Source organism: Bos taurus, chromosome X (genome assembly GCF_002263795.3).
Source record: "Bos taurus isolate L1 Dominette 01449 registration number 42190680 breed Hereford chromosome X, ARS-UCD2.0, whole genome shotgun sequence".
Classification (NCBI taxonomy): Eukaryota; Metazoa; Chordata; class Mammalia; order Artiodactyla; family Bovidae; genus Bos; species Bos taurus.
Window position 1 is genome coordinate 121,182,664 of NC_037357.1, and position 15,446 is coordinate 121,198,109.

A 15,446-nucleotide genomic window follows, 5' to 3' on the forward strand; every position below is an offset into this window, starting at 1 on the left:
CCCTTTTTCCTTCTCTTGTTGCTCAGTCATGTCCAACACTTTACAATCCCATGGACTGCAGCATGTCACGTTTCCCAGGCCTTCACCTGTTTTTCTTCCTATTTCTCTACAAATGTATTGTTCTTCGTTTTAGGTGACACACAAGCCAGAGTTCTAAGCCACTTCTCTGAGTTACTCATTTTTCTGAGTTTCTCTCACATGTGTATGAGATATACATGTTACTGAACTTTTGCTTGTTTTTCTTGTGTTAATCTATTTTGTTGTTGTTGTTATATGGACCCCAGTTAAGAACTTAGAAGGATGGAAGGAAAGGTTATTTTCCCTCCCCAACAGAGACAAAGCCAAAGACGTGAGCTCAACTTCTATTTGGCCCTCTGTAGGAAAACTCTTCCCACCGTGCCCAGAGCATGTGCCTGGGAGTCACATGCTTATGTCGATGGGACCGTGAGACAGACTTCCTGGAAACCCGCTGTATCTGCTACAGCTAAAATTAAAGCCATTCACAGCCTCCTGAGAATGCTGCAGTCCTAGGAGTTCCCTCAGGGTCTTTTACTCAAAGGGTGGTGATCTGGTAAGCAAAAGTTGCAGGGGTAAAGAGCACAAACAAATATCTACAAAGAATCCAGCTTTTGGCTGCAGAACTGAATCCAGCTGGAGGTCAGCCAAGTTCCTCCTGCTCTAACACAGGGCTCACCTGCACAAGCCTGGTTCCCGCCTCCAGAGCAGCCAAAGGCAGCACTATATCCCTTCCTGCAGGCCTCACAAACATTATGTAGTGGGGTGACCTTGCGATTCTCCTACTCTGTTTTGGAAAAGGCAAATCTTCTAGAAGACGTCCCCGAAGTAATTTGTTTCATCTTACACTCATTCAATAGCTATGACAGCTGGAAAAAATTAGCAGGCCTCCAGTCCTTTGCTGCTTGTTTATAATAAGAGCATATGCTTGCAGGGAACATAGAATCCTAAACAAAAATTGGTACTTATTTGACCAGACTAAATTTCCATTTTGAAACCTATGCTGTTGGTTTCACAAAACAAAACCACTCTGATCTCCTGGGTGGAAAGGCAGGGAGACTGAGATAACAAACCCATCCTTCATTCACAGAAGCAGAGGTTACACTCCCTTACATAACCTGCATACCTCACTCCTTGTTTCTCTTTTACAGTGATCACCCTTAGGAAAGAGCACACAAAGCCGCAGCCCCACACTTCTGTTCTGAGACTGGAGTAACCAGCACAAAAGCCAAGGTGTTAGGCATCTGGACCCTCCCTGCTCAGGAGGCAGGTCACTGGGGAATGCTAAGGTCAACATCCCTTAGGAGGCACTGTAATTAGTTGCAGACCAGAGCCTGATTGTGAAGGAAAGAAAAGCTTCTCCCCATCACAAATCAGAACATTTTTCCAGCTTTCCCAATGGGTTGCCAAGTGACTCAGCACTGGCCCAGTGTGGGCACTATTATTGATGAGAAATCTTCCGCCTGGGTGATATACTGCATACAACACATGCCCAAAGAACAGTGCCAAGTCATACCAGGAAGAGCAGGCGAATTATTCACCTCCACTTCAGATGCAGGCAAATCCTGTCTTAATGCAGGGGCTACTCAGTATCGGAAAGACAAAGCCCCTAAGATAGTCAGAGATTTCCATCTAAGATTCAAGGCATGATTAGGTAGAGCCTCTTCTTTCTTGTTGACTATTAAAAGGCAATCAAATTGAGGACAGCATAGCAAAAAGACAAGAAAAAGAATAATTTTTCAAAAACAACCCCAAAGCAGAAAGCTGCATAAAAGCCTTCAGCTTCCTAAATGTTGTCTTTATGAGTTCTACGAGCTCCACCCAGAGGTCACTGCCAGATCTGCAGGTTCACTTAATTTAGAAAAGAAAATCTCATCTTCTGGGGTCCAGAGCCAGACCTGCCTTGGAAAACTGCTGGAAATTCTTAGACAATGTTCCTTCTTTCTTGCCTTTAATTAAAGGAACTGCTCTGAGCTTTAAAATTCAAGATATGCTCCAGGAGCCTCGTGTCATCCAACAGGACAACTATCTTTGATATTTGCACCTGTTGAGGAACTAGTGTGAGTTCCTGCCAGGCTGAACTCAGCTCAAAGACAGCAGAGTGTTCAAAGAGTACTTTCAGAAGAAAAGGTGAGGGTTCTCCTTGAAATAAAATATAAGACTGGAGAGCAACTCAAAGGGTGAACAAGAATGTGTCTAATATTAGAAGGACTGAGAATAATCCTCCTTCAAGAAGGACCCATGACTACTTGCCCAGAGGGCCCAAGTATAAGGCAACCACTCCCTTACACAACCCCAGAGACAACCCATAAGGCAATCACCAGCCATACTTTTCAAAGAACTGATTGCAGTCCCCATAGCATTCCCTTGGTATCTAGCCATTCATAACCCACACACCTCACTCCAACCCACCCTCCACACCAGTGACTCTCAGTTCACAATGGTTCAGGCTAGGATCAAGAGCTCCCACTGTGCTGTGCTCTCAATTGCCCAGTGTAAGACATGCTTTGTTTCAGATATCATAAGCCAGCCCAGCAACTAAGTGAAGCCTTCAAACAACGACATGTTGGTGCAAAAAGTTTCATCAACCATCTGGAGAGCTTCTCATCACAGCCTGCGTGCTCCTCCTGCCTTCATCAGCATGTACCTAACCTGACTTCCACCCACTCCAATGTTCTTGCCTGGAGAATCCCAGGGACGGGGGAGGCTGGTGGGCTACCGTCTATGGGGTCGCACAGAGTCAGACACGACTGAAGTGACTTAGCAGCAACCTGACTTCAGACAGATGTGACAGATTCTCAAACAGGAAAAAACAATCAAACTCGCCCTCTATCTTCCTCCAACACCACTGCCCCCCTCCTCCCCCAGCAAGTTCTTTCTTCACTATAAACACTGAAACAGGCTTTTCATGTCTATCGACAAAAATATCTATGGCAATGTTTATTCATCTTAGGAGTATTAAAGCTCTAGAAAATATCTGTGCTAAACCTTGGCACATTCTCATTTCAACAAGGCTAAGCATTCCCAAAATGTTACCCTCTTACTTTGTTAAATAAACTTTATTATGTAGAGTAGTTTTAGTTCAGTTCAGTCACTCAGTTGTGTCTGACTCTTTGCAACCCCACGGACTGCAGCACGCCAGGCTTCCCTGTCAATCACCAACTCCTGGAGCTTGCTCAAACTCATATCCATCGAGTCAGTGATGCCATCCAACCATCTCATCCTCTGCCATCCCCTTCTCCTGCTGCCTTCAATCTTTCCCAGCATCAGGGTCTTTTCTAAGGAGTCAGTTCTTCGCATCAGGTGGCCAAAGTATTGGAGCTTCGGCTTCAGCATCAGTCCTTCCAATGAATATTCAAGACTGATTTCCTTTAGGATTGACTAGTTTGATCTCCTTGAAGTCCAAGGAATAGTTTTAGGGTCATAGCAAAATTGAGCAGGAAGTACAGAGTTCCGACATAGTGGCCAGCCAGTACATACGCACAACCTCCCCCATTATCAATATCCCCACCAGAGTAGGACATCCATTGCAATTGATGAACCTGCATTGTCACATCATTATCACCCAGAGTTCACAGTTTACATTATGGTTGATTCTCAGGGCTGCACATTCTATGGGTTTGGACAGATGTACACTCATATGTAACTGTCATTATGGTATCATACAGAGTCTCCTCCCTGCTCTGAAAACCCTTTTCCCCTTTGTCCCTTGACCATAACGCAGAAAAATTTTTTGCTCAGCATGACTCAGTATGACTCTAAGCAGTGTTCCTGAGGCCTGCCAAAGGATGAGAATCACCAAGGAGACTGGTTACAATCACAAATGTTCAGACTGCACCCTCAATCCACTGCGTCAGACCTTGCTAGAGAGGGGCCCGGAAAGTTATAGATGGTCCATGGACCTAAAGAAGAAATGCTCCTAAGTGCAGTCTCCAAGCAGAAGAGCAGCACCTGTTAAGAATATTGCAGGCATTTCCTACCCATGTGAGCTCCAGCTCCATCAGAATACTTAGAATTCAAGATGGGCCCCATTCTTTATTTTCAAACAGCTAGGCTGCTGCTACTTTTCTCACTTATTCCTTTATCTTGCTGCATGGTACCAGAAAGTTTTACAAGGGCAAGCAAGTGTCTGCTTCTATTAGGAAACATGTTTGTATTCCTACACAATGGTCTACCATTTATAAGCACACTATTTGGATCATTTGCACAAAGTGATGGGTCAGGAAGTAGCTCTGCTTGGTTACAGTAAAGTATCTGCCTGAGGACACTAGCGCACGTGGTGCATGGAGCAGAAGGACACACAGCCAGTATGGGTTTTTCTTCTTTGTGCCTTGAGGGCTCTTCTGCCAGCTGCTCCCCCTGGCTCCCCACTGCTCTGCATTCTGCCATAGCCAATGATGGTTTAATGGCAAAATTCGCTGGGCAGCAAGCCATGTGGCTCTTACACCCGGCAATTAGGAGAGAAGGAAAGGTTGAGTTACAAGGTGTTTGAAAATGCAGTTTGAGTAAGTCAGATCTTATTTTCTCTTACCTCCTGGTAATAAAATCTCCATATTCATCCCAAAACAGATACCTGACTCTGGGGTCATTCGGAGTCAATGGCTCAGTCAATATAAAAATCCACCACACAGTCGATGGGGAGCATGAAAATCCATTAAACCAAAAGTCATATTTTTTTTTCATCCAAAGGAACCCTTACCTTTTCTTTGGCTTTCCTTTTTGTCCCTGCATCCATCCACTCATTTTCTTTCTCCAGCATGTCAATAAAGGCCCATCGAACACCCTCAATCAATTCCTCCATCTATAAGAAAATACCCAAAGAAGCAGGTCAAAACCAAGAAGCCTCAGACAAGGTTTTCTGGGCCACGATAAACAGTCCAATGCTAAACACAGTGGGAAAGAAGCTCCCTTCAGATTCACTACATGCTCTGGCAGAATTTCTTCTTTCAGGGAAATGCCTTTTTTCCCAACTGCTAGAAGAAAACTAACCATTTCTTCCCTTAAGAACAATGTGATGGCCTGGTCGTAAAAGGATTATATGGGAATAGGAATTCACCATAGGTTGTGATTAATAACTTACCTGTAGCTACTAAAGGAGTCCGCCCTTATCAAGGATGCAACTAATTTCACTAAGTTAATAAGAATTTTGGGGAAACAAGCATGGGCTCTGTATTTCAGATCAGTATCACAGAAGAAAGTGAGTGAACCATTGAAAGATATACTGTTAACAGAGAAATAGGTGCGAGAGCCAGCACACTAAAGGATACTCCTCAACATAAATCAGACGTCAGGACCCCAGTTCTCTCCACGTTAGTGCCAGGGGTTAAACCAAATGCTTGGCTGTTCTCTGTCCTCTTCCTACTCCCCTTCTCCTCTCTGACAGCTCTGAAAAGTCTTCTGTTATTTCAAGTCGAAAATGGTAGGTCTAAAGGGGGCTGCTACAGAAATGCTGTCTTCTGAAAGACTTGTTTCAAAGTGTTCCAGGGGTTCGACCACACCCACATTGATGATGTGTTTGCCCTGGCTTTTCCTCCAGCATTTGTGGGTCAACAGAGAAGACTGGGAGAGAGGTGCTAACATTTAACTTCAGCGGCCCACATGGAGCAGTCTGGGGAGGCCCTGCCTGTCTATGGGTACAAATTAACCATAATTCCACTTTCCTACAAAGATGCTTCAGTTTTCCTAATAGGATACTCAAGAAAGAATAAAATACTTGGTTTGGCACCAGAATGAAAATTTTCATTTGCGACTATGGAGTTGTAAATCCATTTTTAGCACTAATTCTAGAAATAAAGAAGTTTAGATGTTTCCTTGGTTCTATAATGAATTGTCAGCATGGAGCTCAAAATAATTTTTTTCTGTTTAATAAGTTTTCAGCTATGTTTTCAGTTCAATAACAGTTGTAAGGGAACGAGAGCTGGAAATCAGTGGGCTGGGTTCCACCGTATGTAAATAAGAACAAACAGCAGATGGAGGGGGGTACTTCACAGCTATTTCTTCCCAACTTAGTAAAAACATTAAAAGAAAAGAAATCTCAACTTGAGATTGGGACATGATGAAGACATGAAATGACAGAAGAGCAAAGGTCCTTTAAAATCATTAAGTCACTCGTTCTCACTGGGATCTTGAGAAGGGAAGGTGGGCTGGGAGGGGTTTAAAGAATGCTGATGTCATTGCTGCAGGGTGAGACCTGAGCACTGGGAGGTTCAACATCACCCCCCACCCCCCACGGGTGATTCTAATGTGTAACCAGGATGAAGACTCACTGGTGTAGAAGAAGCCACTTAGGCTACAGATGAGGAAGTTAGGAGTCAAAAGAGCCCATGATCTCTTCCACCCAGCTCTTCCAGCTAGGAAGGGTCAGAGCCTGACCTCAGAGGTAAAGACAGTATTGAGGCCAGGAACTCCTAAATTAGAGGAAATGTTCCTCATAAATCAGAGGAAAACGTCAGAAAGGTAGAAGAAAACCAAGAGATATGCAGCAGTGGCCATTTCAAACTGAAAACCCACAGAAGGAGGATGCTGAAACAAGGAAATCTTCAGGGACTAGATCTTTTGCCTCTGCAGTCACCAGCACCCCTAAGTCTTTATGACATCACTGCAGGGGAGCAAAACTTGCCCCATAAAATATGCCTCTTTCCCATAGCAATTGTTTTAAGCTGGTTATTTTTGGAGGAACAGAAGACAGAGGGGATCTGAAAACGAAATAGCAGTTGCCCTTTTGAAGAAATATCTATTCATTTGTAAGGGAAATCTCCATTTGTAAGGGTGTCTCCCTCTCTGTACCTGGCAGAGGAGGATGACTGAATCTCCAGAAGGTCTTATCAATGGAGAAGTCATGGGCTTAAATATGCATCACAATCACCCTCCTTTACAGCACTTTTCCCAGTGTTGTCCCATAACTGACGATCCTCAGTCCCAACGTCTTGTCTGTCCCTGAAGATTTAAGGTAAGGCTATGGCCATTTTGGCAAGTTGCTCAGTTTTCCCAGGTCTCTCCCACGTTACTTCCCTTGTGGCTCAGCGGTAAAGAATCTGCCTGCAATGCGGGAGACCTGGGTTCGATCCCTGGGTTGGGAAGATCCCCCAAAGAAGAGAAAGGCTACCCACTCCAGTATTCTGGCCTGGAGAATTCCATAAACTGTATAGTCCATGCAGTTGCAAAGAGCCGGACACCACTGAGCGACTTTCAATTCCCATGTATACACATTATCTAACTTTGTTTCATTTTCTACTGTTATTCTCTCTTAGGGGACTGGAATGCAAAAGTAGGAAGTCAAGAGATACCTGGAATAACAGGCAAGTTTGGCCTTGGAGTACAAAATCAAGCAGGAAAAAGGCTAATAGAGTTTTGCCAAAAGAACACACTGGTCATAGCAAACACCCTCTTCCAACAACACAAGAGAAGACTCTACACATGAACATCACCAGATGGTCAATACTGAAATCACACTGACTATATTCTTGGCATCTGAAGGTGGAAAAACTCTCTATAGTCAGCAAAACCAGGACCGGGAGCTGACTCTGGCTCAGATAATGAACTGATTATTGCAAAATTCAGACTTAAATTGAAGAAAGTAGGGAAAAGCACTAGGCCATTCATGTATGACCTAATCCCTTATGATAATACAGTGGAAGTGACAAATAGATTCCAGGAATTAGATCTGATAGAGTGCCTGAAGAACTATGGATGGAGGTTCATAACATTGTACAAGAGGTAGTGATCAAAATCATCTCCAAGAAAAAGAAATGCAAAAAGGCAAAATGGTTGTCTGAGAAGGCCTTACAAATAGCTGAGAAAAGAAGTGAAAGGCAAAGGAGAAAAGGAAAGATATACCCATCTGAATGCAGAGTTCCAAAGAATAGCAAGGAGAGATAAGAAAGCCTTCTTAAGTGAACAATGCAAAGAAATGGAGGAAAATAATAGAATGGGAAAGACTAGAGATCTCTTCAAGAAAATTAGAGATACCAAGGGAACATTCCATGCAAAGATGGCCTCAATAAAGGACAGAAATGGTATGGACCTAACAGAAGCAGAAGATATTAAGAAGAGGTGGCAAGAATACACAGAAGAAATATACAAAAAAGATCTTAATGACCCAGATAACCACAATGGTGTGATTACTTATCTAGAGCCAGACATCCTGGAATGTGAACTCAAGTGGGCCTTAGGAAGCATTGCTATGAACAAAGCTAGTGGAGGTGATGGAATTCCAACTGAGTTATTTCAAACCCTAAAAGATGATGCTGTGAAAGTGCTGCACTTTATATATGCCAGCAAATTTGGAAAACTCAGCAGTGGCCACAGGACTGAAAAAGGTCAGTTTTCATTCCAATCCCAAAGAAAGGCAATGCCAAAGAATGCTCAAACTACCACACGATTGCGCTCATTTCACATGCTAGCAAGGTAATACTCAAAATTCTTCAATCTAGGCTTCAACAGTAAGTGAATCAAGAACTTCCAGATGTACAAGCTGGGTTTAGAAAAGGCAGAAAAACCAGAGATCTAATTGCCAACATCCACTGAATCATCAAAAAGCAAGGGAATTCCAGAAAAATATCTACTTCTGTTTCATTGACTACACTAAAGCCTTTGACTGTGTGGATCACACTTTGTGGAAAATTCTTAAGAGTTGGGAATACCAGACTCCCTTACCTACCTCCTGAGAAACCTATATGTAGGTCAAGAAGCAACAGTTAGAACCAGACATGGAACAACGGACTGGTTCCAAGTTGGGAAAGGAGTACGTCAAGGCTGTATATTGTCACCCTGCTTATTTAACTTATATGTAGAGGACATCATGCGAAATGCTGGACTGCATAAAGCACAAGCTGGACTCAAGATTACCGGGAGAAATATCAACAATCTCAGATATGCAGATAACACCGCCCTTACGGCAGGAAGCAAAGAGGAATGAAAGAGCCTCTTGATGAAGGTGAAAGAGGAGAGTGAAAAAGCTGGCTTAAAACTCAACATTAAAAAACTAAGATCATGGCATCCAGTCCCATCACTTCATGGCAAATAAATGGGTTAAAAGGAAACAGTGACAGACTTTATTTTCTTGGGCTCTAAAATCACTGTGGATCGTGAATGCAGCCATGAAATTAAAAGACACTTGCTCCTTGGAAGAAAAGCTATGAAAAACCTAGACAGTGTGTTAAAAAGCAGAGACATCACTTTGCCAACAAAGGTCTGTCTAGTCAAAGCTATGGTTTTTCCAGTATCATGTATGGATGTCAGAGTTGGACCAGAAAGAAGGCTGAGCACTAAAGAACTGATGCTTTTGAACTGTGGTGCTGGAGAAGACTCTTAAGAGTCCTTTGGACAGCAAGATTAAACCAGTCATACCTGAAGGAAATCAAACCTGAATATTCATTGGAAGGACTGATGCCAAAAGCTCCAATACTTTGGCCACCTGATGCAAAGAGCCAACTCATTGGAAAATACCTGGATTCTGGGAAAGATTGAGGGAAAGCAGAGAAGTGGTTGGCAAAGTATGAGATGGTTAGATAGCATCACTGACTCAGTAGACATGAGTTTGAGCAAACTCCAGGAGATCGTGAAGGACAGGGAAGCCTGGTGTGCTGCAGTTCATTGGGTTGCCAAGAGTCAGGCACAACCTAGCAACTAAACAACAACACAATGGTGTCCTTCAGTAGGTGACTGGATAAACAAACTGTGGTACATCTAGAATATGGAACATTCTTCATTGCTAAAAAGAAATGAGCTATCAACCCATGGGAAGGCATGGAGGAAGCCTAAGTACATATTACTAGAAAGTGAAAGTGAAGTTGCTCAGTCATGTCCGACTCTTTGTGACCCCATGGACTGTACCCCACCAGGCTCCTCCATCCATGGGATTCTCCAGGCAAGACTGGAGTGGGTTGCCATTTCCTTCTCCAGGGGATCTTCCTGATCCAGGGATCAAACCCAGGTCTCCCACATTGCAGGCAGACGCTTTAACCTCTGAGCCACCAGGGAAGCTCCTTAGTAATATATGTTCAGGTGGTGGAGGGAAAGACGAACCATTCAGGATGGGGTGGGACCTGCTCATGTCTGACCAGCTACCAAACACTCCTGCCTCCCTTCACATGCAGTTTCTGCCATTAACATCACTCACTTTTTTCCTAAACCAAAGGTGAACTTACACTGACACACCACCCAAGGTATTCACATATTACTAAGTGAACCTTAAATGCATATTGCTAAGTGAAAGAAACCAATCTGAAAAGGCTACATATTGTATGATTTCAATGATATCACATTCCAGAAAAGGCAAAACTACGGAGGCAAAAAAAAAAAAAAAGGTCAGTGGTTGCAGGGTAGGTGTAGGGAGAGAGAAAGAGGCAGAGCACAGAGAATTTTTAGGGCAGTGAAAATATTGTATGGTATTAGAATGATAGACTCAGGTCAAAATACATTTATTCAAACCCACAGAATGTTTAACACCAAGAGTGAACTCTGCTAAGTCACTTCAGTTGTGTCCGACTCTGTGAGACCCCATAGATGGCAGCCCACCAGGCTCTGCCATCCCTTGGATTCTCCAGGCAAGAGTACTGGAGTGGGTTGCCATTTCCTTCTCCAATGCAGGAAAGTGAAAAGTGAAAGTGAATTCGCTCAGTCATGTCCAACTCTTCTCGACCCCATGGACTGCAGCCCACCAGGCTCCTCTGTCCATGGGATTTTCCAGGCAAGAGTACTGGAGTGGGATGCCATTGCCTTCTCCAAGAGTGAACTCTAAGGTAAACTATATACCTTGGGTGATGTGTCAGTGTAAGTTCACCTTTGGTTTAGGAAAAAAGTGAGTGATGTTAATGGCAGAAACTGCATGTGAAGGGAGGCAGGAGTGTTTGGTAGCTGGTCAGATATGAGCAGGTCCCACCCCATCCTGAATGGTTCATCTTTCCCTCCACCACCTGAACACTGGTGGTCAGAGCACGTTCAGAAAGCCTCCCTTTTGAAGCCAAGGATCATCACTAGGTTTCCAGCCATATCAGCACCAAGCAAGACAAAACCACCAGCAGAGGTTGGTGAGGGGCACCAAGACCTAAAAAGCGACTCACAGTAACCCAGGGCTCATTTTGTCATATTCATAACAAATTAGCATGGCATTTTTGCCCCTGCCCCCATGGGTTTTGCTTCAGTGCTTATGGATAAGTGTCTGCACATTAGGAGAAAGGTCAAATAACCTAAAGCTGTCAAACAACCTGTCTGTCAAATGATGCAGGACACACCTAGCACCACCCCCTTTTCATGTCTGCTTCTGGTTACCAGGTGGCTCAGAGGTTAAAGCACCTGCCTCCAATGCGGGAGACCTGGGTTCAATCCCTGGGTTGGAAAGATCCCCTGGAGAAGGCAATGGCAACCCACTCCAGTACTCTTGCCTGGAAAATCCTATGGATGGAGGAGCCTCGTAGGCTACAGTCCATGGGGTCGCAAAGAGTTGGACATGACTGAGCGACTTCACTTCACTTCTGGTTTCCAGGTAGCCCACTATCATCCTTTCAGAGCACACTTTCACTCTACCTAATAACACTCTTACTACTTAAAGCTGCTCAATGCCTCTTGACTGAAAGTTTTCCCTTGAGAAGGGCAAGAACCAAGGAAATCACCGTTCCGCAAAATCTCTACACCTTCCTCTCAATTTCATTGTTGATGAAGAGACTATGCCATCTCAAAATATGTCTCTTTGGCTTAAGGATTATCTTGAATTGATTACTTTTAAGAAACCGCACACAAAATAAGCTGCAAAGAACAAGAGGTTACCCTCTTGGAAGAAACATTTGCATTTATAAGGGCAATTGTCATCTGTAAGGGTGTCTCCCTTAGGGCTTCCCTTGTAGCTGAGTTGATAAAGAATCTGCCTGCAGTGCAGAAGACCCAGGTTGGATATCTGGGTTGGGAAGACCCCCTTGAGAAGGAAATGACAACCCACTCTAGTATCCTTGTCTGGAAAATCTCACAGACAGAGAAGCCTGGTGGGCTGCAGTCCATGGGGTCGCAAAGAGTCAGACACGACTGAGAGAGTAACACACACCACACACGCTCCCTTAATCAGGAAGAGCAAGTTGACTAAATCTCTAGAAACTCATATCAGTGGAGAAGGCACGAAGTTATTAAGCCTGCATAACAACCATACCTTTGTTTACTGTGCTTTTCCCAATAAATTTCCTTAACTGTCCCCCACCCCCCACCCCACTCCCAAACATCTTTAGTCTTCAGCTGGAAATAGTATTTAAGGTGATGGTTTGGGCCATTTTGGAGAGTTACTCAGTTTCACTGGCTCTCTTTCATGTACAGGAGATATACAGGTTATTAAACTTATATTTTTCTCCTATTAGTCTGTCTTTTTATGATAGGGAGGTCTCAGCCAAGAACCTGGAAGGATAAAGGGGGAAAAAAATTTCCTCCCCAAGCTATAAACTTAAAACTACTCTAAAAAATTAAGTCCTTTTAAAAATGCAAAATACACACACACACACACACACACACACACACACACACACATGGTGGAAAGGATTTGGTGAAGAGGAAAAGGTTGAAAATATGGGAGAGAAAAAACGACATGTATGGTCCCTGAGAAGGCAAAAAGGGATGGGATCTGGAGAATATATGGAAGGATTCCCCTTAGACATGAGACAGGATTATGAGAGGCAAGAAAGATAAAATGATAGACAGGAATGCAGAAGAATGTATAGATGAGATGATGGAAGGTCAAGAGTCCTAGTAGAATGGCATGTCTTTTCTCCATGAAATAAGAACAAGATCTTCTGCTAAAAGGGAAGTTCTCTTAAAAGTTTGTTTTTTTCACACAGGGCTATATGCATCCTGGCAGCATGAACATACTGGTAGGAAGAGGGATATTCACAGATAAGGACAAGAGGGCAATGAAAGATTTCCTCTCAATATGCTATCCAACATGCAGCCACAGTAGAAAGCCCCTAAATAATTAAAAGCTGAGTATATCCTTATTTGGAGTAAGGAGTACAAAAGCTAATCTGCTTCCATTACAGTTGAAAGTTAGTTAATCAAATAAAACAAGCATGATCCAAGTCAAGACATCTTGGTATATATATATATAATGGAATTAGGGGATTTCCATGGTGAATCTTAAAGTCATTTTGCCTCTCTTCTTCTTGGAGCATTTTTATGAAACATGTACAAATTATTAAAATATGCTGAGTGGTTCCAAATATTTCTCTTTAAGCACCTTGGTTTCTTAGGACCCTCCCTGGCCATTCCTGGGTGTTAACCATGGGTTTCATAATCATTAACATTTTAAGCATTTTGCATAGGTTTTCAAAGCTCTGTACCTTGCTGATTGGCATCCCACATGGAAATAAAGTGGTAAAAAAAATATCAGGTATTTCTGGGATGAAGAATGACAAATAGTTGACACCTATGCATCTTCCTTCTTCCTCTTCCTTTCCTTCTCATACCCATCCACTCCCCTTACCACCTCTGTCTTCCCTAAAGCCACGCTTTGATAACTCAATCTTTCTGTGGTCCTCTTACAGATGTAAAAACCCAAGTACAGTCGGCCCTCTATATCTGCAAGTTCTGCATCCATGGATTCAACCAAGCCAAGATTGAAAATATTTGGGAAAAAAAAAATTCCACCAAGTTTCAAGAAGCAAACTTGAATCTGTGGCCTGCCAACAACTATTTATATAGCATTTATATTGTACTAGGTATTATAAGTAATCTAGAGATGACTTAAAGTATCTGGGAGGGTGTGCATAGATTATATGCAAATATTACACCATTTTCTGTAAGGGACTTGAGCATCACAGATTTTGGTATCTGCCAGGACTCCTGGAACTAATCCCCATGGATACCAAGAGAAACTGTAATCAATTTCCTCTTGTCTTTCCCTGTGAGCCTCAGTTGTTCTCTGTCCTAGTCTTGAGACGTCTCATCATAGGTAAGCAACTCTTTCTTTTTGCACACTCTACAGATGTATTGTACAATGTTTTCTAAGAAATGGTGCTGAACTGCCCCAGCAGACTTTAAGAACAAGGGAAATCTTTGAAGGTTATTAATGTCATTGGTTGGCACATCAATGCAAATAAGAAAAATAATTATTTTACTATGCTGGAACTAGGAAGATAAATAACTGAACACTTCTGATTTTTAACTTTAGACTACTCTACAGCATCACATAATAACATCACCTTCAGTCAAGTCATGTTCCCTGAGGCAGCAAAAGCCTGATGTAATTTTTAAATAAGAAAAAAGACAGGAATAGTATTTCTTCACCAAACCTTGACCTAATGCCCCAACCAGCCAGCATAAAACATTAACAGGAATCACTTAAAGTAGAAGTCATAAGGTAAACTTATCCATAGAAAATATTATTTAGAGTTAAAAATCAAAATATAACATATAAAAATTAAATATTATTATGTTAAAATTGGCCACATTCAGCATGAGAGCCCTCCAGGGAAAGCAGCATTTTGTTAAGCATCTACTTATTTCAGATTTTATGGACCCACACTGAGAAAATACAGTTTATTTGGTCAGCATACCAAGCAGTTTTTAGTTCTTTCCCTCAACCAATGTTATTTAAAAGTGGATCCCCTTTCATACTCTGCACGCCAAGATTTTGCCGTAGTGTTCTACATCAGACACCAGACACTGTTGTGTCCCATATGCATATACATACACCTGTTACCCTTTCAGCAAAGGGTTTTGAAAATGAGATTCTCCTATCTTAGTGCATTAAAATTGTCTCAGGGACTTCCCTGGTGGTCCAGTGGCCGAGAATCTGCCTTGTAATGCAGGGGACATGGGTTCAGTCCCTGGTAAGGGAACTAAGATCCTACATGGGAACTAAGATCCCACATGCCACAGAGCAACGAAGCTCACACGCTACAACTACTGAGCCCGTGTGATCTGGAGTCCACGTGCCACAGCTACTGAGCCACAAGGAGAGAGTCCACTGACCACAACAAAAGATCCCACATGCTGCAACTATGATTTGATGTAGCCAAATAAATTTTTTAAAAAATAAAAAATAAAAATTGTCACTTGCTCTTCTGACTTCTCCTTATCCTCTCTCCCCTCACACGGAAATAAGAACTTGGTGCTCTATATAAATGGGTCAAGATGATTCTATTAACGCTTTTAAAGGGATATATGCTAACACTGCTTTGAGAAGAGGTGAAATCAAGCAAGACCCTGCAGGGCCTTCCTGGTGACAGACCTCTCTGCGTCCCCTACTTCTTATTTGAAAAAAAAAACTTTAGTTTTGCCAGCCTTTCCTGAGTTATAAATAGCAGATTTGATCAGTTAAATAATTAGAGAAGTGAGAGAATGCAGAAACAAATGCGAAGCAGTCAAGCAAAAAGTAATGACTGCTTATACAACAGTTTAGCCAAAAACCCGAATCAGACTCCTAGTTTCTCCTCAAGGGATATAGATTAACAGTC

The 15,446-nt window shown here is 42.7% G+C and overlaps 1 protein-coding gene across 2 annotated transcripts in view; it reads right to left on the reverse strand.

The window, feature by feature from the left end:
- The window catches only part of PHEX (phosphate regulating endopeptidase X-linked), a 221,381-nt gene that overhangs the window by 105,180 nt on the left and 100,755 nt on the right, over nucleotides 1-15,446 (reverse strand). For both annotated transcript variants that reach the window (XM_024988135.2, NM_001192871.2), the window contains 1 exon segment: nucleotides 4,715-4,816. In XM_024988135.2, coding sequence (XP_024843903.1) covers nucleotides 4,715-4,816 — 102 coding nt within the window.